Source organism: Lepidochelys olivacea (genome assembly GCF_965140295.1).
Source record: "Lepidochelys olivacea isolate rLepOli2 genome assembly, chromosome: 1".
In the NCBI taxonomy this organism is placed as follows: domain Eukaryota; kingdom Metazoa; phylum Chordata; order Testudines; family Cheloniidae; genus Lepidochelys; species Lepidochelys olivacea.
Genome location: NC_140411.1, coordinates 131,994,395 through 132,019,853, shown reverse-complemented (window position 1 = coordinate 132,019,853; position 25,459 = coordinate 131,994,395). Strand labels below are relative to the sequence as shown.

The 25,459-nt window shown below is 40.9% G+C and overlaps 1 protein-coding gene across 5 annotated transcripts in view; it reads right to left on the bottom strand.

The window, feature by feature from the left end:
* STS (steroid sulfatase) overlaps positions 1 to 25,459 on the bottom strand; it is a 178,201-nt gene that overhangs the window by 125,137 nt on the left and 27,605 nt on the right. For all 5 annotated transcript variants that reach the window (XM_084648912.1, XM_084648910.1, XM_084648908.1 and 2 more), the window contains 4 exons: positions 11,654 to 11,806; positions 9,731 to 9,852; positions 6,695 to 6,817; positions 659 to 1,082 (listed from right to left, as the gene is read on the bottom strand). In XM_084648912.1, the coding sequence (XP_084505038.1) occupies positions 659 to 1,082; positions 6,695 to 6,817; positions 9,731 to 9,852; positions 11,654 to 11,806 (822 nt within the window). The remainder of the gene's footprint in view (positions 1 to 658; positions 1,083 to 6,694; positions 6,818 to 9,730; positions 9,853 to 11,653; positions 11,807 to 25,459) is intronic.

The window sequence follows — 25,459 nt, the reverse complement described above, 5'->3', positions numbered from 1 at the left end:
GTTTCAGCAACAATGTCCTATATTTATTAAGTCACACTGAACTTATAAAGAAGAATACAGGACCCAACCTTATATTTACTGCTTAGTGGAATGTTACCTATGAAGGTATCTTGTTATTTTTAAACATGAAAATATAAACAATATAACTGATATCAGTGAGAGTTAGGCACCTAAATACCTTTGAGGATCTGGGCCGTTGGCACTTTGGAGCCAAAAGCTCACTGAAAGTCAGTCACGTCTAAAAATGAGATTTAGGTTCCTTAATCAGTTAAGGTATTACAATGCTGAAAAGAGCAACACATAAATACCTTTTAAAATCTGGGTCTTTGTATTTTGCCTGGGAAAAACAATTATGCCTCTAACACAAAATACTGAAGAGATTATGGAGGACAGTGAGATGAGTCTCCCAGATGTGCACCTACATTTCTTAGCCTGTCATATGTATCCAATTGTTAAATGGTTCACTTTCATTAAAGATAAGATTCCTGGTGACCTGTTAAATCTAGAGAAAAATGATAGTATTACCATAATGACCCTGTTTCCTTCTTTCAACAGTCTCTCTCTCTCTCTCTCTCTCTCTCTCTATATATATATATTTAAGCCGTACTATGGCAGTAAAATGCTGGCATGAAGTCATAACATGACTAAACCAACCTACCTTCCTATAAACTGTACAGCTTCTTCCGTCAATCTTTGAGTAAGGTTCTTATAGGACAGTGGCTGCTGGATAATCTGGTGGTTCCTCATCAAAAAGCAGTTTAGATATGGAAAAGTATAAAAGAAAATGAGCAAAAGTCCAAATAAAACTGTGGATATTAAAAAAAAGTAGCGCAGTGCTCCACGGGGTATTCTGAGGAGGTCAATATAATGCAGCACCTCCAAAGAGATTAGGGTGATGCCGATGAGCTGAAGTGGAGTGGCAAGATATGCTCGAATCCCTGCCACAAACACGCTGCCTTCCCCTGGTTTGCAGTCCCTAAGACTGGTCACGGTGAGCCCATAGAAGTAATCAAATCCATGATTGAGGGGGTGATGACAGAAGTCATCCCTGCTGTTACAGTTCATCCCAAGATGCCACTTTCCTATAAGGAAACAAGCACATACAACATTTATGCAGTTTAATAGCCCCATTTGTAGTATATGCCCCTCTGCATAAGGGAAACTGCCACCTTAGGACTGGCATTTCTCCCTCATTTATTATGTGGATGCTTATCGCTCTCCCACCCCTTGTTTATACCTTCATCCTCAAAGACTTTGCATCATGTCTGAAGCTCCTTAGGTGACCATTAGGTGGGCTTGAGAGACTACTGCAGAGCAACAGACCAATAACAGTTAGTTAGCTTTGAAAATGTACACTCTGTTCATGCGTAGCTAAGGCCCCTTAAACAAATACTTATTTATATTAGCTCCTGGTGAAATAGTCTCTACCAGTTTTCCAAAAAGTCTCTTTGTGGATTTGTTGCAACTGTTAATCATTGTGATCTATCAGGTAAATAATTTCCATTGAATTTATTTCTAAAACACAGTAACTGGAGCTGTTCCAGACAGGTAGATATTTAAAATATACTAAGTATTTATTTATACAAGGGATCATACGGGTCTTTAAAATGCCAGTCACTCACTATATTTGCATGAAAGATTCCTTCTCCTGATCTTTTTTTAAAAAGTAAATAAATAAACAAATAACAAAATTCATACATACACATCCCTTAAGTTCATTTTCTTTGCATTTAAGTGATACAGAATGATTTTTTCCCATAAGCCTGAGCGCTGGTCAAGATAGGAATAGAGTGGACCAGATTCTGTTCTAAGATACAATGCTCTGCTTTATGTGTAAATTCCATTCATGCCAAATTAGAACCTTTATTTATAAAGATAACTCTTCAGGACAAGTACTATTCCTTGCTTTGTGTCTATACAGTGTCTAGCACAATTTACCTCCATTCTTGGTTGGGGCCACGAGGTGTTATGTAATACAATAATGGGTCATAAACAACAGCATCGCCTGCAGACTTACATTGATATAGCTGAACAGAATCTTAACCAATCATTAGACAGGGCTAATGTATGCTTTAACCCTGTAATGTATGCTTTGATTTAATGTATGCTTTTATTCCTGTAACTTTAATGATTTGCATCTAATAGTTGTCAGGAACAAGAACAACACAATTTTAAGTAGTGTATTCCAGTGATCCAGTACATGGCAGTTTAAGTCAAATATCATAAAATGATCTGTAAATTCACAGCAGTGTAAGTTGTGATCTTTAAAAAAAATTGTTCTAGACAGGATTCCAGCATTCTCTCCATACAAGCATCGTTGGCTGTCCCTCAATATGAAGATGATGTCTGCCAGAAGGAAAAGTCATTGATCAGACTTAAGATGGCTGAGGAGTCCAATCCCTGCTCTACAGGTTTTTCCACATGTGACAGGTGGTTGCTTGGAGAGAGCACAATTGTTAGCCGGGATGCTGTACACTTTCCTTCATCCTCAGACTCTTGAGCAAGGTGATTCTCTTCAAAACAGGCTAAGGCTTGATGTATGATGCAATGCCATTGCAGTCTATTGCCAGCCAGCTCTTCCCAGTTCATGAAATCAATGCATACCTTCTTAAGATATACTTTCAGGGAGTCCGTGTAGCATTTCCTCTGTTCCCCAGGGGTCTTCTTACCATGACTAAGTTGAGAAAAGAGGACTTGCTTCAGAAGATGAGCGTCAGCCATCCATACACAATGACCAGCCCAGCGAATTTGATGTTACATAATCTTCGCCTCAACACTGGTGATGCTACCTGCAGAGAAAACACTGGCAGTGGTGTGATGGTCTTCCTATCTGATATGGAGAATCTACCTGAGCTAGCATGCTTGGTACCACTCCAGATGCTTAAGATAGCTTCAGTCTGTCACCCATGTCTCACACCCATAAAAAAGAGTGGAGATGACTACTGCATTGTAGGCTAGGATCTTAGTTTCCATTAGCAGATCTCTGTCAATAAAGACACAATGGAGCAACTTTCTGAAGAATGCACTGGCACAACGGATCCTATGTTCAATCTCCACATCAAGATTGGCTGTCTGAAAGAGGTGGCTATCAAGGTAAGGGAAATGCTCAGCATTTTCCAGGGGTTCACCACTGATGACAATTTGTGGGAAAAGGTGGGCAATTTGTGCTGGGGCAGGCTGATGGAGCACCTTAGTCTTCACACTGTTGAGGGAAAGTCCTAGACTATGATAGGTGCCTGAGAAAAGATCTAGGGTGGATTGCAAATCATTGTCCTAGGCAGGATTCCAGCACTGTCTCCATACAAGCACATATGAGAGAACAGAAGATAGGTGGAACTTCTCTCCTCCTTCCACATCACACAACTTCTGAATTTGCACGAAGTAAAACTGTCCCTGATGTTGATAATTCATGAGCCTAAGATATAGGTGCATGTCCATCCTGTTTTTCCCATTCCCAACAGCACTAAAGATTAGACCTGACCAGAAGACAGAAATTCCATTTCATGACAACTTTTGTGGTTTTGATATTTGTTTTCCGTCCAACATGCAATAAACCTTCTGAATGTTTTCACAAAATGAAATTGTGTCAAAACAGCTATTTTTCTGTTCTGGTCCTTATCTCTCTCTGGTCAGAAGTGATGAGATAATCTTGGATCTCAGAAACCTTCTAGATGAAAACTTCATCAGAATCAATGTCTCTGTGAAATGTTTCAGAGAAACAGCATTTTTTGACAAAATTACAAAATTTTGCCAAAAATGTTCCAACCAGCTCTATTATATACCCTCCAAAGAGTATAGCACCATCAAACATCCGAAACAGGATGAGGTAAGCACAAGACTAGGGTTTAGTTTTCTTTGCACACCAACTGGTAGTCTTAGGCCAGCGCTAGGAGGAGCATGTGCTGCAACTCATAGGAGAAATTACCATCAGGGTCGGGGTGTGGGAAGTCTGGCCTCGTGATTAGTGTCTGGCATGAGTCAAAGGGCCAGGAGCCAACTATCAGGAATCAGGCCAGGCTCGAACACCAGGAGATCAAAAATGAGAGACAAACTGGAAGGCAGAGATAAAGAGTCAGTTACCAAGAGGTAAGAATCAGAAGGCGGGAACAGATAAACACCAGACCAGCAGTCCTAGGCAGGGTAAAGCTCAGTTGTACAGACAACTTCCTGTTTCTTCCTCTGGCTTAAATAAAGGCTGCAGCCCAGTCAGGAGCCTTGCACCGCTCCCAATCAGAGTGTAGGTCAGAGCTTATGCCCCACTTGGGCTTCATGGACCCTGGTCTCAGCTGCAGTCTGTGAGCCGCCAAGTAGAGGACCAGAGTGTGATAACTCCAGGCACCTGGGTTTGAGACCCATAGGGCCTGACAATTACAGGCATTGCTCACAGTGCTTGCCCCAGTGAACTGGAGGCATTTATGGCTCCCACACTCAATATGTCACAAGTGATTTCCCTTGCTATCAGGATAGTCCCCTCAACCCTCAAAGGCACACAGTTCTCTATAGACAGAATGTCTTTGGTCACTACTGCTGTGGACCAATACATGTACTTTAACAGGACAAGTTACAAAAACCACACTATGGCCCAATGTATTGAATTTCTCGATATTGTCACAGTGGCATATGGGCCTAAGATTGAAATTGTGAAGCTCTGCATTTCACTTCTAGCTAGTAGAGCAGCGGTGGGCAAATATTTTGGCCTGAGGGCCACATCTGGGTTGTGAAACGGTATGGAGAGCCAGGTAGGGAAGGCTGTGCCTCTGCACAGATATGGCCCATGGGCCATAGTTTGCCCACCTCTGGGTTATAGGCTCAGATGCCAGCTTGCCAGCTCAAGATTCTTTGATCATTCCACAGCTGAGCTGCATTCAATGGGACCACATACAACTCCGATCTATGGAGTGACCAAAGGATATTTGCCACTTAAGTGTATATGTTGCCTTCTGGAGGTGATGGGGGAGGGGGGTAGCAAGGAGGTATAAAACTGTACATATAAAATATATTTATAGATTAAAAAAAGCAAGAAAATGTGTGCATCAAAGATAAAAGAAAAAAGAAAGAGATGGAAAAGAAAAATACAAGAGAGTAGGAAAAGCAGAGAGAAAAGGAATGAGACACAATGGACTAAAACACAGTGGCAGTACAACTTCTTGGTGCAAGGAAACATGGAGATATTAATCTGTCACTTGTGGAGGTTGTGACAATAAATGTTTGGGAACCACTGAGTTAGACTGACCCAAGCAAAGTCTCCCTGACCTGCCAAGATGACATGATGAGAATATCAGCAGGCAGAGAAGGGCATGTTGGGCAGTGAAATCTGTCTTCTGCAATTTAAATCTACAGTATTTCCCTTTTTCATTTACATATGCTCTTTCCTTAGTTTGAAGACTCTTCTTGATTTTCTGAAGGCTTCATTATGCTTTAAATGTATGGTAATATTGCATCTTATGGTTTCGGAACTTATCATTTAGACACTTGGAGGAAATTCCTCATTATAACATCATGTTGATCTTCTGGTGATCTACATGGAAGGCTGTCATGTTACAGTGAAAGTAGTGAAGAAGAGTAAGCATTATGTAAGTCAGCCTCCAGAAAATAAGCTACAGTAAATGTGGCTGCTTATTACAAACAGAAAAATGAATTGTTTGCAGCCTTAAATTGTATACAGACTGCAGGGAATCAAACTGTGTTAAACTTTTATGGTGACTCTGTGAATTATATTAATGTATATTATTTGCAGTGTAGCTTATTATTTGCAGTGTAGCTTGTATTAAACAACACTGCTGACATTTTCCTGTTCTGAATTTGTCAGAACATACCACCTTGTTTTGAAGAGTTTGACAAGGATTTATTATTTTATTCCTTTAAAAGCTGGAATACATTTAAGCCTGATTTTTAGAGGTACTAAGAACCCACAACTCAAAATGATGTCAAGTAACCTCTAAAAATCAGGCCCTAGATGTCTACTTGGGAACCTAAAAAGGGAGGTATCCAGATTAGTAGACACCTTTGAAAATGATGCTGTTAATGACTGGCCTGTAGATAACAAATACTTAAATCACAATAGAACTTCATTTGTGATCAGCTCACAGAAACCTCCCAACACAAGCAATATGAAGTGTCTCACTGCCCAAATTAGGAAAGCACGTGACAGTATTTAAATGCAATACACTTAAATACAATAAAATATTACTAGAACCCTAAACGGTCTCTATTTGTCCAAACATATTAGTACTGGTTATGTAATCGCCATAATAGCATTGGTTAAGTAGCTGGTGTGCAGTGACTACTGTTACTTTGTGTTACTGTCTGTTTATTGCAACTGCTTGTCACATTTTAAACTTAGATTGTAAGTTCTTTGGGGCCTTCTTTTGTTCTGTGTCTGTACACTGCATTGCACAACGGGGCCCTGACCCATGTTTGAGACCTTATGCATTATGTCAATACAGATCAATAAGAAGACATATCTAAATTATTAGTGCTTCACATATGCACAAATTTTCTCTGAATGTGTTGTAGTTCTTGTGAGCTAAAAGTATTACAGGAGTAAACTCATTGCATTGTGGAAGAAAACAACTTTGTGTGACTGATATAATACTTCTTGCACTGTAGAAAGTGCACTTTTTATTTAAATGAATAATAAAACATATGCTATTATATAACATAGTTGTTGCTGTACATATATCAACAGTCGTACCTATAAGAGCTGTAGAATAACCTTTCTGCTTCAAAAGCTTCACAAAAGTTATTTCTTCAGGGGGAAGTCCACCAGAAGAGGCAGAAAACAAGAAGACACCAATGTTTGACAATGCAGCCATTCCTAAATAAAAAAAAAAAAAGAGAGACTTTTTTTAAAAAGTGGTGTCACTAGAATGACATTTTCCCACCAGCAGCTATAGCACCAAATGGCAGGGAATTGTCTGTTTCCGCTGAATCATGTCATTTTTCCACTTTTATGCAAAGCTGAGAAGTAGAGATGGAGAAAAATCTCAAATTACTGTGGGCCCTGCCAAACAGACAGAAAATGTCTGTGGTCATTACTATGACATATTTGTACTTCTGAGAGCAGAATTTGGGATTGCACGATTTAATATTTCTTCTTTCCTTAAGAGTCAGGGACCACAGGGTAGTGGTTAGACCAGGGGACCAACAGTCAACACTCCGAGGTTCTATTTCCAGATCTGACTCTCTGTATGAATTTGGGCAACTCACTCAACATCTCTTTGCCTCATTTTACTCACCTGTAAAACTATTAATACCATCTACCTCTCGGTTATGTTGTTAGGCTTGGTTAATTGACATTTCTGAAGTGTATTTTTGAAATCCTCAGAGCAAGGCACTAAGGGTGGGATACACAAAAGTACTAAGTCCCAGTTTTGGCTCCACTGCGATCCACAAAACTCTTGCCGAACTCTGTAGATGCCCAAACTTGCTCATCACCTATGTTTTGCAGCGTAGGAGTTCCCCAAGCATTTACTTTTCTGCCTCTGGGCATGTGCACTGCTGCCTCACTTTAGGTGTCCAGATGACTATCTCCTGCCTAAGCCCCAGAGCGATTCACAAACTGGGGAAAGACAGGCATTCAACTGCACAAATTTTGTGCTTGGCACAATCCAGTAGGTGTGCTCAGAGTGCATATACTGGATTGGGTCCCATTCAAAGTCCTTGAGGAAGAGCAAGAGTTGCTGCCCACCTTATAACTTTCAGCCCAGTGGTTAGCACACTCACGTGGGATACAGGAGACCCAGGTTCAATTCCCCCTACATCAGAGTATCCCATAGCTCAGTGCAGTAATTAATTTGTCATTGAAAGAGGTGCCAGGGCTCAGGCAATTTTTTTTACATTTATAACTGACATAGCAAGCCCAGAGGTGCCAGGGCTGAGCCCTGGCAAGCCGTGGCATGAATTAAGCACTGGCTCCGTGGTTAGAGCACTTTTCTGCCACCACTTCCCTGCCTCCATCTCCCCCGCAATCCGTGTTTTGTGTGGGAAAAAAGCAGGCACCTAACTCATTCCCTCACTAATGCCTTAGATGTAGGGTGACGAGAGGTCCTGTTTTTAAAGGGACAGTCCCATTTTTGGGGACTTTTTCTGATATAGATGCCTATTACTCCCCATCCCGTCCTGTTTTTTCACAGTTGCTATCTGGTCATCCTACTTAGATGCCTAAACCATCTGACTCCAGGGGGCGGGTTCCCACTTGGGGACTGCTAAGCAGAGCAAGGTGTCTTTCTGCAGCCTGAACCTAGGCACCTATCTCTGAGAACACACCCATCTGGTCAGCATCTCCCATTGGCTAGTTTAGGTGGGTCCCCACCTAGTGTGCTGGCTTCTGTGGACCACGTTCTTAGGAGCTCCCCATTCATTATATAGGGATCCTAGGCACCTAGCTCAGCTTGGTGGATCACAGTCTTGTTCCTGTGATATTCTAGGCACATAAACATGCTCATTGTTGCTTCATGGATCCCACCATATATATGTAATTGTAGCAGCAAGAAATGGAAAAGACCTATTGGACCAAATCTTCAAAGAGATCTCAACCTTACTTTCAACTTAGCCCTCAGTTTCGCACCCACAATCAACATGCTCAAAAGATAGGTAGTTGTGTTCTCTACAAAAATACTTTATTTATTTTATTTGAAGACATATTTAGATATCTCAGGTCAGGTCCTCAGTTAGGGTATAAATCAATGTAGCTCCATTAAGGTTATTGGGGCCACACTATTTTACACCAGCTGGGGATTATTAATTAATTAATATTAATTATTATTAGTTGTTGTTGTTGTTATTATGCTATTACTTTTCTTCAGGTTTCTCCCTCCCATTAAATATCTGGGTTTTGGATTACTGTCCTTCAGATGTTTTAGCCTGAATTATTGCAAGTTGAAACTCACTTTGTTATTTTCTGAACATGCTTCTGATATCTCAGGGTCCTTTGGTACTAGTTCTCTGTCTCCACTAGTATTTGCAATTAGTCCCCATTGAACAGCTTTTATAAATTAGACAGAAAAGAATGTTTACTCTTTCATTGATACATGAAGATATTAAAGATGACTTAGGGCAGGGCAATCAGTGAAACTTTCAGCTAAAAACAATGAATTTTTCAGAAAGTCAGAAATACATGAAAACAAGGGTCACAGTGGAAAGCTGTTTGCAATTTTAAATATAGCAGGTGCTATTGGTAACAAATACATATTAGCTTCCTTTACAAAATAAACTATGAATCAATCCAGCAGGTTACACTGACTGCTGCAGTTGCAGCTTGTTACTTGATTGGAATGAACATACAAGTATTAAGCAGGACCCTGAGACATGCTTTGCTTTCATTCTCAGAAGCAAGAACGGGAAATGTGTTATCACTAATGAACAAGCAATCTGATTAATATAACAATCCTTGCTAAAAAACACATTCGGGAATGTTAAGGTGTCATGGTGAAGCACCCACAGTCTTAGCCAAGCAAGAACTGCGAAAGTTAAAGTTGTATGCACTTGCATGATTCTTAAAATGAAGGAGGAGAGGAGGACTTGGCATGGATATGCTTGGTGGTGAAGATTTTTCACTCTCTTTTCCCAAGCACACAGCCTGGCTGGGCACTTGACTGAGTATCTGATCCAGTGATTATAAAGACACATGCAGCCAGTACCAGGGCAGAAGACAAAAAAATGCAAAATAGTTCCTGTCAGAGGCAAAACCATTCCACATAAATGGTAATGAAATATTAATGAATTTTACCTGATCTGACAGGGTATCGGCCTGTCAGAAAAGCTGCTCTGCTTGGGGTACACAGTGGAGATGCTGCTATGTGTTGGGTAAATTTCACTCCTCCTTTAGCTAGCTTGTCAATATTGGGGGTTCTAGGGAAAAAATATAAACATATATAATAATTTCATATTGATTATCTGGAAATGGTCAAATTAAAGCTCATGGGATAAAATTTTCAAAAGTGCCTCAGTGTCTTAAGAATCTGATTTGCACTAACTTTCAAAGAAATTTAGGCTCCCAAGTCACTTAGGCATTTTTGAAAATGATGACCAAGGTCAACATATGGGTCTAGTGCAGGGGTGGGCAAAATTTTTGGCCGGAGGGCCACATCAGGGTTGCGAAACGGTATGGAGGGCCGGGTAGCGAAGGCTGTGCCTCCGGAAACAGCCTGCCCCCACCCCCTATCCGCTCCCTCTCACTTCCCATCCCCTGACTGCCCCCCTCAGAACTCCTGACCCATCCAACCCCCCACTCCTTGTCCCCTGACTGCCTCCTCCCGGGACCCCCGCCCCTATCCATCCCCCCCCCGGACCCCACCTCCTATCCAACCCACCCTGCTCCCTGTCCCCTGACTGTCCCAACCACACCCCGCCCCGATAGGCCCCCCAAGACATCCAACACCCGCCCACTCCTTGTCCCCTGACCGCCCCCCCCAGAACCCGCGTCCCTAACTGTCCCCCCAGGACCCCACCCCCTATCCAACCCCCCCCGCTCCCTGTCTCCTGTCCGCCCCGCCTCCTGAACCTCCACCCTATCCAACCGCCCCCTGACTACCTCCCGGGACCTCCTGCCCCTTAGCCAACCCTCCCTCCCCCTTACCATGCCACTCAGAGCGGCAGGATAGGCTTATTGGAAAGCCTTTGAGGTGTGCTGGCGTGAGGGAGGAGGGACAGCGGGCTGGGAGCTCAGCAGCCGGGAAGACGGTCCCACAGGCCAGATGTGGCCCGCGGGCCGTAGTTTGCCCACCTCTGGTCTATTGCAACTTTTACAATACACTAAATGCACAACCAGACATTTGATCTTGGAGTAGTATTCTGTTCACGTTTCACAAACCTTATTAAAACATTGACAATATGGTGTACCCAAATTATATGTATATGTTACATAGTGTCTTGTATATAATTAAAAACATATAGCTATAATTATGAGTTGTAGGAATTTAACATATTTCTGTTATTTTTCATATTATTAAAAAGCTCCAATTTTGTAATACTGTATTTCAATATAAATGTACAGTGTTTACATATATATATATAATCACTCATTTAACAGGAAAGGGCCTTTAAATTATATTTTACTCTACTCAATCACAGTTTTGATTCGCACACATGAAAAAACTCATGTAAATGTGGAGGCTTCGCCTATTTGCTTTTGGCACCAGTACCACAACATCTTACCTAACCGGTAACAACAATCATGTTGAGAAGACATTTCTGAATTAGTCAGCTATATTAACATTTGCTTTAATGGATTTAATTAGCATGCCATAGTTAAAGATGAACTGCAGTAAATCAAATGCGTAATGACAAACTCTCCACAAAGTTAAAATTTTGAGACTACTTCAAAATATGTATACTTCTGAAATTATGTTAAAAGAAAATTATCATTAATTTTTCTTGCTTGGACCACAATCTTTTATTGATTTTTTCTGTTTGTGATGCAGCTTTTTGGAGGACTATGTATATTTACCTAAATTTCTTCCTATAACAGTAAAGACACAAAGAAAGCCAAATATAAGCAGTCCATACTGTAGAAACAGGATTGATCTTTCTGTACAAAAGAAACCGTGCTGAAGCTCTAACTGTATTTAAAAGTTTAAAATCTGTAAGCATGCACTATTCTCTATACACAGATATGGTACACTCTCCCCCTCCTCCAACTGTTTTATCAAACCTTAAAGTTTTGTTTCCATAACATCCCAGATCTCCAATGCCAAGGTCATCAACCATGATTAAAATAAAGTTGGGATTTGAAGTTTGGTAACTTTTGGCATTCTTTGTGGCACAGTGATAAAATAGTAGAAGTACGAGGATCCTCATCTTCTTCCTAGTGGTGGTGAACAAGAAAGAAATATTAAGGATAAAGACCAGTGTTTGTCTTCACAATGGTTACTCTAATTCAGCGCCATCATATCCCCACTTATTATAGTAAGAACAAAAGGTGAAGAAAGAGCAATTATTATGCCTTTTAAGTTGACTCATACTATCAAGGTAGAAAATTTGACCTTTTTCTTAAGTACATACTTTATTGTGTGTGTCAGGTGTTGGCCCCTCCTTCTCTAACACAAATATGCGGGATAGTGTTTTGTTAGGAAGCAGACTGAGACACTGCTTCTAGAAGAAGGTACAAAGACCTTGTGTCCACAGCAAAATAAATAAATACATAAATATCGTAACTTGAGTTCATTAATATGAATTACAATCCTGTTGAAGACAAGACAGTTTGAAGTCTTCACATGAGTTAGTCAGTCGAGTTAAAGTCCAACAAGGAATATTCACAACGGAGTCCCAAACCTATCTTTAACTGCTTACAAATCCAGACAAGAAGATAAATATTACCAGGTTTCAGAGTAGCAGCCGTGTTAGTCTGTGTCTGCAAAAAGAACAGGAGTACTTGTGGCACCTTAGAGACGAACAAATTTATTTGAGCATAAGCTTTCATAGGCTACAGCCCACTTCATCAGCTGCATAGAATGGAACATATAGTAAGAAGATATATATACATACAGAGAACATGAAAAGTTGGAAGTTGCCACACCAACTCTAAGAGGCTAATTAATTAAGATGAGCTATTATCAGCAGGAGAAAAAAAAACTTTTGTAGTGATAATCAAGATGGCCTATTTCAGACAGTTGACAAGAAGGTGTGAGGATACTTAACATGGGGAAATATATTCAATTTGTGTAATGACCCAACCACTCCCAGTCTCTATTCAAGCCCAAGTTAATGGTATCTAGTTTGCAAATTAATTCCAGTTCAGCAGTTTCTCATTGGAGTCTGTTTTTGAAGCTTTTCTGTTGCAAAATTGCCACCCTTAAATCTTTTACTGAGTGACCAGAGAGGTTGAAGTGTTCTCCTACTGTTTTTTGAATGTTATGATTCCTGATGTTAGATTTGTGTCCATTTATTCTTTTGCGTAGAAACTGTCTGGTTTGGCCAATGTATGTGGCAGAGGGGCATTGCTGGCACATGATGGCATATATCACATTGGTAGATGTGCAGGTGAATGAGCCCCTGATGGCGTGGCTGATGTGATTAGGTCCTATGATGGTGTCCCTTGAATAGATATGTGGACAGAGTTGGCATCGGGCTTTGTTGCAAGGATAGGTTCCTGGGTTAGTGTTTTTGTTGTGTGGTGTGTGATCGCTGGTGAGTATTTCCTTCAGGTTGGGGAGCTGTCTGTAAGAGAGGACTGGTCTGTCTTCCACCTTTTCATGTTCTCTGTATGTATATATATCTTCTTACTATATGTTCCATTCTATGCATCTGATGAAGTGGGCTGTAGCCCACAAAAGCTTATGCTCAAATAAATTTTTAGTCTCTAAGGTGCCACAAGTACTCCTATAAATATTATCATGAACTACAATTTCCCATCAACCTCTTCCCACTGCGCATCCTCTTCTTCCTGACCAGGTAGGAGGAAGGACGCTGAACCAGGAAGTTACTGGGCAATTTTGGGAGGCAGTGGCATGGCTAGTCAGAAGTTGAAGAGAAGAAACCTGAGTAACTGCATTCCAGGCATCACAGGTGGGTGCAGGTCTGTGGGACTCATCGGGGAGCAGCAGTGACTGGGCAGGGAGCCAGGGTAAAGAGGCCCCAATGAGAGATACACCACTAACTGAACCTGGCCTGGAGACCTGAAAGCTCCTATTTACTTCTCCTAGAGCCTTTTAATAGAGAGGCCACCCAAGGCACTAAGAGCTCTACTCTCCATTGGATTGACCCCAGTGACCCAAACAAAAACCCCCTATTGCTCATTTCGAACTGTAACTGTTTAGGCCTCTCCATGTACCGCATTTGCAACCTTTCCTTTTCCTGCCAGTCCTAGCAAGATATCATTTTCACTTAGCCATGTGTCTGAGTGATTACTGGGTCAAGCCAGGGCTAGCACCTACAAGCGGGCACACCAGGCCTAGCAGCTGAAACACCATCAGTACTTGCCTCCGAGTTGTGGTATACCTGGCACGCTATAGGTACCTTAAGGGTTTGCGATACTCCAGCACTAAGCAGCTAAAATTACAATCTGTTTTAAAGGAAGCTTATACTCTTTGAGTCAAAAGAGAGAGACCCGAGTAGGACTAGGTAAGGCACGATGGGGGCAAGTTATGTACAGCTCCTATTATATTTCCTTTTTGAAACCTCCATTTAACTCTTTATTGAGGCACAGACCAAAGTTCTATCTTTTCCAGGACCTTTCAGTGAACATTACACAGAATCAAACCCGGGGCTATGATACTCAAAACCCTCACCTTGAGCTCTCAGTCTCATTTAAAGACAGAGTACTACTCAATTGTTTAGTGTATATATAGCTGTACATATAGTACAAAAAAAGAAACATTTAAATAGTATTTAAAATATTCTTAAATTACTTTTAAACAAGAGCTATTAGGTAGTAAATCTATCACTGTGTTCTTCCTGCACAGACTTTCACAAATGCTTTCTATTGCTATTACAATCATAAAATCACAGAAGTGTAGAACTGGAAGGGACCTCAATAGATCATCTTGCCCAATCTTCTGCACTCAAAGCAGATAACTGCACTCAAAGCAGATACATAATAACTAGACCATTCCTGACATGTGTTTGTCTAACCTGTTCTTAAAAACCTCCAAAGACGGATATTCCACAACCTCCAAAGGCAATTTATTCCAGTGCTTAACCACCTTGAAGTTAGGAAGATTTTCCTATTATCCAGCCTAAATTGCCCTTGCTGCAATTTAAGCCCATTGCTTCTTGCCCTATCCTTAGAGGTTTTCACCCTCCTCTTTGTAACAGCCTTTTATGTACTTGAAGATTGGTGTCATGTTCTCCCCACAGTCTTCTCTTCTCCAAACTAAACAAATCCATTTTTTTCCCAATCTTTCATCATAGGTCACGTTTTCTAAACCTTTAATCATTTTTGTTTCTCTTCTTTGGACTTTCTCTGAGTGGTCCGCATCTTTCCTGAAATGTGCTGCCCAGAACTGGACACGATACTCTAGTTGAGGCCTTATCAGTATGCAGTAGAAGAATTACTTCACATGTCTTGCTTATACATCCCAGAATGATGGTCTTTTTTTTTTTTGCAACAGTGTTGACTCATATTTAGCATGTCTGTTTACAAATAATTTTTTTGAGGAGGGAGAAGACAAGGGGGTCTGTTGAGAATTTCCCCCACACACATACTTTTCAGAAACCAAAAACTGAAAAAATCTCAGACAAAACCTGAATATTTTTTTTCTTGACCATCCCACGCCCAAACATTTCAGTATTCGGGCCATACCGGGGGTTGGGTTTTCAATGAAAACTTGAAGAAAAACTTTAATGAAAATGAACATTTTGTTGCTTTCATCAACGTTTTTTAGGAGAACAAATACATACCCCAACTACCTCTAATACATAACTATCCTTTCACCTCTGATGATTTATCCGTCTATAATGCTTTCTAATCTGTAGCGTGTGTCACTATATGTAGTGTGGATTCTTCAGAGCTGGAATCAAACTACAGTGCGTCTCAATACTTCTCCAAACATTTCTGTCTTGTTAGCAAACAGAAAGACTGTTGAGCGATTCTTCTAGTTAGCAGCATTGACCTTTGTTAATAGTTGACCTGGTTGCCCCAGCTTGTAGTCAGATAAGAAATCCTGCCTGTGGAAATTTTTTTTACAGGTTTTTAAGATAATATATAAAATATCCAGTTCCTATTTCTACAGGGGCCTCACATAAAAAGGGCACTATCTTTTCCCCATAAGCCCAGCTGAATCAGATAAGTGATTTACATCCTTCATCTCACTGAGTTCTACCTCTGTTGTTTCCTTAACAGAGACACAATCCCAATTTAAAGCACAGAGCTAAGAGTTAGAAGTGATTTTCATGGGCTCTGGATCCTCTGTTGGAAACAAAGATTCTATCCCATCTCTCCCTCTAAGTCCACAAAATACACCACAATGGACCATACAGTATTATAGGCATAGTTGGTAACAACATCTATTAAGTCACCCATCACTTCTCATTATAAGACCTTGTTCTCAGTTTCTTATATCTAGGCCAAACTAACTATTCAGTCTGAAATTTTCCATGCTGCATGTCTGCCTCAGGCTGAATATTTTGGGAAAGCTGCAGCTAAAATGGTTGTGCCATTTCACAGAATGAGGCTAGTGAAAAATATATTGTTTTGGACATGTTAAAAAATTCTGGCAGCCTTTTCTGTGAGAAGTTCTACTGCAGCCATGCTCTGGAACAAGAGGATGATATTTGGCAGGGGGTGACCTTTGTGTCAGGGGAGACACAGGGGCACTGTAACAAGGGGAGCAAGAGGGCCATGGCCACATCACTTTTAAAAGTGGGACGGCTATGCCCTTCCACATTTTTTCTGCCTTAACGGTGAGCAATGGGGAGAGAGGAGGCAGAGAGGAGCAAGCGGGGGACAGAGCCTAGGAGGAAGAGGCAGAGTGGGGATGAGAAGAGATGGAACAAGGGTGAGGCTTTTGGGGAAGAGACAAAGCGGGAGCAGGAAGAGGTGGAAAGAGGGCAGGGCCTCAGTGAGAGAGGCAGAGTAGGGGGAGCCTTGGGGGAAGGGGCGGAATGCAGGCAGGGCCTGGGGGTAGGGGCAGAGTGGGGGCAGGGCCACACCCCAGGCACCGGTGGCCTCCCCACTTCTAGGGAGCTTCAGGTGCTCCTGGGTGTAGCCTCTCCCTCAAAAAATCTCACGCACTACCAATGCACTGAACTTGTTCCAGACCAGGGCTGAGCAGGACTTTTCGTGCAGTTGCCACTCTGGGCTGCTGTAGGCCATGCCAGGTGTCATAAATATAAAGGGAAGGGTAAACACCTTTAAATCCCTCCTGGTCAGAGGAAAAACCCTTTTACCTGTAAAGGGTTAAGAAGCTAGGATAACCTCGCTGGCACCTGACCAAAAGGACCAGTGAGGAGACAAGATACTTTCAAAGCTGGAGATGGGGGGAGAAATAAAGGCTCTCTCTGTCTGTGTGTTGCTTTTGCCAGGACCAGAGCAGGAATGCAGGCTAATAAGCAATCTAGTTAGATATGCGTTAGATTCTGTTTTGTTTAAATGGCTGATAAAATAAGTTGTGCTGAATGGAATGTATATTCCTGTTTTTGTATCTTTTTGTAACTTAAGGTTTTGCATAGAGGGATTCTCTATATGTTTTGAATCTGATTACCCTGTAAGGTATTTACCATCCTGATTTTACAGAGGTGATTTTTTTACTTTTTCTGCAATTAAAATTCTTCTTTTAAGAACCTGATTGCTTTTTTCATTGTTCTTAAGATCCAAGGGTTTGGGTCTGTGTTCACCTATGCAAATTGGTGAGGATTTTTATCAAGCCTTCCCCAGGAAAGGGGGTGTAGGATTTGGGAGGATTTTGGGGGGAAAGATGTTTTCAAGCGGGCTCTTTCACTGTTATATATTTGTTAGACGCTTGGTGGTGGCAGCAAAAAAGTCCAGGGGCAAATGGTAAAATAGTTTGTACCTTGGGGAAGTTTTAACCTAAGCTGGTAAAAATAAGCTTGGGGGTTTTTCATGCAGGTCCCCACATCTGTACCCTAGAGTTCAGAGTGGGGAAGGAACCTTGACACCAGGTCTGGGCACTGTAACTGAGAACAGGGACCTGTCTTTGCTGTGCTCACAATTGTCACCTTGCTGGGTCCATTCTGCAAAGAGGAGGGACTTGTCATATCTCAAATGAAGGAGGGACAAGGGCTAGACATGGTGGGAGAGGATAGATTGGGACAAGTAACTTGAGGAGGAAGGACAAACTGGAACTAGAGGCTGGGAAGGGGGTTGGTGGACAAGGGACTCTGAGACCAGCTGGTCAAGGAGACTGGGACTGGGAGCCAGGGATGGAAATTGGATGGAAGATGGGGAGTCAGAGGATGATGGAGAGAGAGGTTGAACAAGGAACCATCGGGGAGACTGTGACTGGCTAGGCAAAGACAGGGACTGGGAATCTGTGTGGCTGGGGGAAAGGAGAACAATCTAATAAGGAACAAGAAAAGAACTAGAACTGGCTGTGCAAACATACTGGGGAAGAAGTAGTGGATGGGGAACATGTGGGGAAGAGGAGCGGTTACAGAAAGTTGCGGGTGGAACAAGGTTCCAGGAGGAGGTGACTGGGATTGTCTGGGCAAGGAGAATAAGATAAGAATCCTGAGGAGAGGAGACTGGGAATAATTAGATGAGGAGAATGGGTCTGGGATGAGAAGCCAGGGGGGAGAGACAGGACTGGACCATGGACAGGTTGGAGGGGATGCTGCAGAAAAGTCTGTGCCCACTAGATAGACTTCCCTCCGGAGTTTGTAATGGAACCCAAGATTCCCGAGTCTCACCATTTCTCTGCTGTCAGCAAGTATCTGTGAAACCAACTGACAAGTATATGTCTCATTCCCCTCTAGTGCTTGTCCACATATAGGGTGAAAACCTAATATCTCTATCAATTACTCTATTAACTTGAGTGGCAGAGGTCTGCATAGTGGAACTAAAAGTTCCTCCGGATGGCCCACGTGGGTGTAAATATGATTTTTTTCAGTTTGTTTTTTAAAAAGCATCTCAGAAATTACACACAAAAAAGTATGTTACAAGAACATTATTAAGGTTGCAAAATCAAGCATTTAAAAGTTAGCAGACACCAGAATTAAGCTTCCCTGTGCAACCTTAATTTGCTACTCTTGTTCATATGCGTATGATACAGTCTAATCACAAGGTCACATGCTATTCTTCCCCCTAAACAGCAAACAGTAGGTAAGACCATATTTTTAACCTCCAAAGCATGATAGAATCTTGCTAGCATTGGAACATATGGTTCTAGGGAGTGCAGATATTGCAAAGTTTGAATATTAGTCCACTAAGTCACCCCCTCTGGGAATTACCATAATTTTTCATGTAAGCTGTAAAATTTACTAGGCACTCTCTAACATCACAAGGAACCCTGTTGAAAGACAACTCAGCATCGCTTTAACAATTTAGGGGGCACAGTCTAATTCTGGACTGCTCTGTTCGGCTTGACGCTTGAATGTGTTGCTCTGCAGGTGAAACTACTGTGACATGTTCAGAAATGTAAGTTGAAGGAACAAAGTAATCATAAAAACTCTGCAAATCATTCAAGCTGTAGCAATCAGCTAAACATTATTTATCCTGTTTGATTTCCCACTCTTGTGTAACCACTCTTATGATATTAAAATCCAGACGTGTACTTGCAGCACTAACAGAAACATCGTTTTATATGAAATCAAGCATATCAGGATATGTTTTGACAACTTTCACAAACACTAAATTTCAAAGGTTTAAGCTAATTGAAAAAAGACAAGCCTGTATTTTAGTTGGAGTATATGATCCAGAACAAGAAAGTCTTTTTGAACCTCTGGTGAGGCATTTAGCCAACAGTGAACAGGACAAAGGTGTTGTTAATGAAAATCAAAATATCGACAGTATTTTGGTTTCCAGTATCAAAGTAGTACAATAAATGGAGGCCGTAACTTAGAAGCAGGCTGATCGCTATCTTTCATATCTTTATTTCAGTAAGATCTTGAGTCTGGACAGAAACATAAAACTGTAAACCACATAATACAATAAAACAATTTCTAATATTTGAAACTGATAAGATTGTAACTTTCAACACGAAACTCTAACATCTTCTACTAGGAGTATCACGTATCCTCTTCATACCCTTATTTTTGAAATATCGTCTATAAGAAAGAGCTGGTGATAGCTGTTCCCTTAGAAATATTTCTAGAGCATCTTCCTTTGTGCATTTGCTAGAAGTCCCAATTTGGCTGGTACCAGCCTGTAGATCCCTGGTGAGGACAGCCTCAGCTATTATCTTGGTTCTCTGATTGTTCAGATATCAAACCACCATGGTGCTTCAATGTCTATGTCCCATCACTGCAGGGACAGCTGTCTGAATACACTCCTCAGATACTCTCCTGACCAGGGCTTCCTTTCTGCTCCTGACAATATCTGTGGTCCTTGCAGTGAAAGCAAATGAACATAACACTCATTCAACCAGTCCCAGTAATAGCAATCTCCACCTCTCTTCGGAAAAGGAGCAGGAAAAAGAGACAGATATGTGCAGAAAGGAAGAAATACATTATGATTAAGAAGACGAGGAAGCCACTGGCAGCTGCTGAAGAAAAAAGGGTAAAAAGCCACTGGGAAGCAATGAGAATAGAAGGGAAGGACTTGGGAGTCAGGGGAGAAAGGGGAGCCTTGAAGGAGAAGGAGGAAGTATGAGATAGCTTTGGTGGGGTAAGAATGCAAATGCAATTTTTCCAAATAAGGCACGAATTCAAAAGGGGAAACATTGAAAGGTTTTGTTTATATTTTTCCAAGAAAAAATATCTAGGATCTGATCCTGCATTACCTTGTATATTCATTTACACCTGTGCAAAATGGATGTAACACACTACTATTCTGAGTCAATGGTGTTTTACTTTAAGCCCACTTTTGCACAAGTGTAAGTGGACACACCAGTGGAGAATCAGGCCTCAAAATCCACTAGAATTCATAGACAACAGTCCAGTGGATGCTGCAACTAGTCTCTCACACATTCCTGATTTATAAGGAGAACTGCCCTTTGTAACGCTTCTCAGATATTGGCAAGTATGCCTGTAATATCTAGACATTCAAATACTACAGCGATACACACCATGGCAATGCCTATAAATGAATTTAAAGCTGATCAATTCTAGTATGGGAAAGGGGTTCTTTGTGTGTTGGAACAAAAGTGGTGCCTGTTAAGTTTGAGACTTCAATAGAAACTCACATAACCAAAAGATAACACCTGCTTCAGCTTAGCAATAAACACTTGGAGTAAAATCCTGGCCCCACTGAAGTCAACGCGATTAGGATTTCACCCATGTTAGTCTCCCTTAGAAAGACAGTCTGGGCTGCTGTAATCCCATATTTTAAAAAGGTAAAATATTAAGGTGGATGGTTCATTTACAGAAGACCACAGAACATTACAGCGTGAGAAAGACATAAAGATAAGACCCAGTAAGAATACAGATAATTTGTAGTATCTGAGAACAGGTAATTTAACTGGATAAATTAAAGGGTGAGGAAGGCTGGCCAGCAAGTAGGATACTGCTCTTGGACATGAGATGCCTTGTTTCACGTCCATGCTCTGCCACACAGTTCCTGTGTGACTCTGGGCAAGTCACTTAGCCTCTCTGTGCCTCAGTTCCTCATCTATAAAATGGGGATAATAGGAATTGTCTACCTCACAGGGTGTTTATCAGCAATGGGAGCTATATAAGAACCTAAGACAGATAGTATCAAACACTGGATTTCTATTTATTTGAAACTGTAATGTTTATATAATCAGATTAAATACCATTTAATGGAAATATAAGAATTTCAAATAGTTAATAAAATATTTCATCCAAATATAATTTTTACATTTTTTTTAAAAACAGTACCCATCTTAATGTTACCTTCCCTCATAATTCATGTTGCTGCTTTCAGAATGATAGATTTCATTTCACACACAGAAATCCTTTTTTCTAATAAACTCTAATGTATAGAAATGCATATGTATAGCTGTTTTTACTTCACATGGATCTACCAAACATTTCTTTTCATTACAAATGTTCTGTCTTCTGCACAATATATTTTGACACCTCATGCAGAAGCTAAAGATTTGTCCTGTTTCTCTTAACAAAATTAGAAATGTGCCCAGTTTTCTCACCAATTAGCTCCTTGTCATCAACTGGATTATTATAGGAACATGCAGCAGCTGTCGCTACAATTGCTACAAAAAACCCTTCACACACACAATCTCCCTACAGTTTTATTCAGTTTAAGTGATTTATCTCTAAACTATTCCTTTTATATAGAAATCTGCAGAATCCTCTGATAAAATGTTTCACATGCTTTCTACTGGGAGGTTTGCTAAAACAAACAACATTTAAAGATACTCACTTCAAAAATATTCTGTGATATACATGAATACTATGCCAAACGTGATTTTAACTGGCTAGTATTTCAATATGAAGTTCTAACAGCCACAAAAAAGATGTCACTGTTAGCAAAACACACTTAATCCAGACGATTCTGCAAAAACAAAATTCCAACCATTGTTGTTTCTCTACAAAAAACGACTACCTATGCTCAAGTAAGTGTTCTGCTGCCTGGATTCAAAATCTGCATCAGTTCCACTGGGACTTCTTCTTCTGACTGATCATGCTGAGGGCTCTGCTTGTCTCCAGCACTCAGGACCCTGAGCTACCACCATCACCTGGGACCCCTGATCGATTCAAGCTTCATGGAGTGGTGAGAACCCAGCTCTCTCTCTCTCTCTAGGCATAGCCTTCTGACCCTGACTTGTGTGATCAGTTATAGTTTTCTAAACCTGACTTTTATAATAAAATTTAAGTTAGATTTAATATTATAACTGTTTTGTTTGTTTGGCTTTCCTATGGTTATTACTTGGCAATAAATAACTTTAATGATTAAGCTGGTTGCTTCTCTCACTCTCTCCCCCGCCCCCATGGGTGTTTTTTTTGGTTTCCTCTTTCACTCTGCAGCAACGTTCCTCGTACCTAAGCTAAAGATCCCTGCAGCACCCAAAAATCCTGTGGGGTTTGCTCATCAAGTGGGTTACTACCAGAATAATTGTAATGTGAAAGTGGGGATAAAGACATGCTGAACCTGGGACATATGAGGATGGCAGATTGAAAGTGCTGCTCAACCCAGCGTGCTAAGGTGTACTCTATTGTGGTGCGGTGCCCAAGGCATATGAGGGTGACAGCTTGGAGGTGCTGTTTGATCCAGCCTACTGAGTCCAGGGACATATAAGAGGTCAGCTTAGGAGTGCTGATTGACCCGGTCCTCTCAGATGTGCTCTGTTAGAGTGTGTGTGTGTTCATCTGATTCTGGGGCTGAAGAACTGAGCCGTGGGGAACCTAGGTTCTGCAGGATAGCTTCATTGGGAGGGAACTTGCAGCAGGGAAAAGTAGAGGTCCATATGAGCACACAAGTGACACAAGCAGTACATTGATAGAAGTATAGAACCCCCCCCCATCCCAGAAAAGTAACCCTAATAAATGAAAAGGAGTACTTGTGAACAAATTAGTCTCTAAGGTGCCACAAGTACTCCTTTTCTTTTTGCGAATACAGACTAACACGGTTGCTACTCTGAAACCTAATAAATGAGTGCACCGAAAAGTAATGGGCAAAGCTGGTAACGTGTGTTTCTCCTTTTTCTCCCCTCACCTTCCTCATAGCTTTTTTCCAACTGGTTTGGGAGGGGTGGACAGATGCAGGGTGGTACCCCCTCCTACAACCATAGAGCATACTTGAGGAGGCAGGATGAATAGAAGGAAGGGACATGTCTGAATGAATGAAGCCTCCTTTCCTGTCCCTATTAGCTAAGCATTGCCCCACAGCCATTACGTGGCTCCTAGCAGGGGAATTAATTAGTTCTGTTTAGGGTGGGGTAATTATGTTCTGGGGGCCTCTGTAAAATTAATTTCAATGGTAGTTGGGTGCCTATCCTGAAAATCTCACTGAGCACCTATATGCATCTGTAGGTGTTCAAATACCTTTGAACATCTGGTCCTAAGTCATTAAGAATTAGAGTCAAGAGGCTTTCCCCCATTGCGACACAGAAGTCTCATGTAACATGATGCAAAAACACGCTGCTTGTTCCACCAGAAGCACCAAACTGCAATTTAATCAAATATGTTCAAAGACCTGATGCTTCCAGAAGATCCAAATTCTCAAAAAATGATCATGATGTCACTCTAAAATGGCTAGGTCATGTCAAGTTCCTCAAAACACATACATTATGACAGAAAAGAAATCTTGAGGGTGTAGATCCACGGTCTTGGGTTGTGCCCATCTCTGTTAAATGCTTTATGGGGGTTCCAAGAAGGTGCATCTCAGCACAATTTTTTGTTTATTAAAATAATAACCCATCCTTAAATGTTGATGGAACAGAGCTGAGGGAAAAATGAAGCAGCCTCCATTCCAGCATCCACATCAGCAAAAACGAACATAGTGAGATGTTTAGAAAACTCTTAAGGAAAAATGTCTAATTTTAGATAATAAAGTTTATTGTATTCTAAATTCTACCAATTCCATAACAGAACAGCCACTTAGGGCAGAATGGAAGGTAGAGGGCTAAAATACGGAGCTGGCTTTGGTGGTCCGAAGACCCCATGGCCAATGAGCCCCTCCCTCCCAAGGCTAATCCCAACATTCATTTAAAAAAAAGTTTCTAGCCTTTTTCATTGCAGAGAAAGTCTTCAAAATGCAAGTCAATGGCAAGGGCTGAAACTCTGTCAAAACAAAGCTCATAGGTTTTCATGATCCTTGGTCACAACAGCTCCTAGGTAGTCTTTGGGGTCTGTGAAGACCACAGTTGTAGGTCTCCTGATATTATATTCTTGTATTTTTTAAAAATAGGTTAATTCATGCTATTAACATTTAAAGAACTATGGAAACCATCCTGCAAACCATTATGCACACGTGTAAAGTTACTCGTGTTGCATCAGGACTGGGCCCATAAATAACACATAAAACCGTGAAGAATCTTGAAAGTCAGACATGAGTAATGGAAACTATTTTTGGAAACGGATGGTCATGGCCTTACATTATGGAGAACATCCAAACAGGAAGGAAATATAGTTTTTTACATGCCTTTAAAAAAAAAACATATGCACACAGGAAAAAAGACTGAAGAACTACACAGTGCTTATATGGAAAAGGTTGCTTGTAAAATGTATCATAGTAAAGGAGAAAAATATCCTGAAGGTATGCCAGGAGAGGGGCAAAACCATTAAAAAAAACAAAAACTGGAATGCTCGGATATTAACTGAGTTTTGTCAACATCTAATAGCATAATCATATTTTAGAGAAAAATAAGTTTCAGTAAATGCACAGTAGGAACCATCAAGTTACTCCCTTTAACGTCAAGGAAAAGAATGAATTATGAATATGTTTAACCAGGCAAAACATTTGAGGACACAACTGAAACATAATAGGATTAGACAACAACCAAGTATTAAAAAGAATGATCTCTGAAATAGTAATGCATTCTGCAAGTTAAAAAAAAATAAATCTGCTGAAGATACACGAGGAGACCAAGTATGTTCTACAGAACCTGATAGAAATAAGTCTTGAATAAACAATGTAGACACAAGGCTCTTTAGTTAGAACAATACAGAAAAACTGAAATCCAAGCCATGATGTGTCAGGTGTTTTTTTGTGGGACTTATAGGTAGAAATCCAGCTGCTTGTGTCCGTCTTTTCTTTTAGGAAGTTAGGTGGAGAACGTAGGAAATCTTTAAAATCCTGAAGAGTGTTAGGAAACTGTGTCCTCCCTTAACATATAAAGGTTAACTTGATACGGTCCCACACAGCACGACGAGCCTCGTTTTTCATTAGATTATCATTATATTTATTTCCCTTCCTTTCCTTCTGAATGTTTCTACACCAAAGCCTAGGCATAGAAAAAAGGAAAAAAGCTGACTGTTCTGAAAA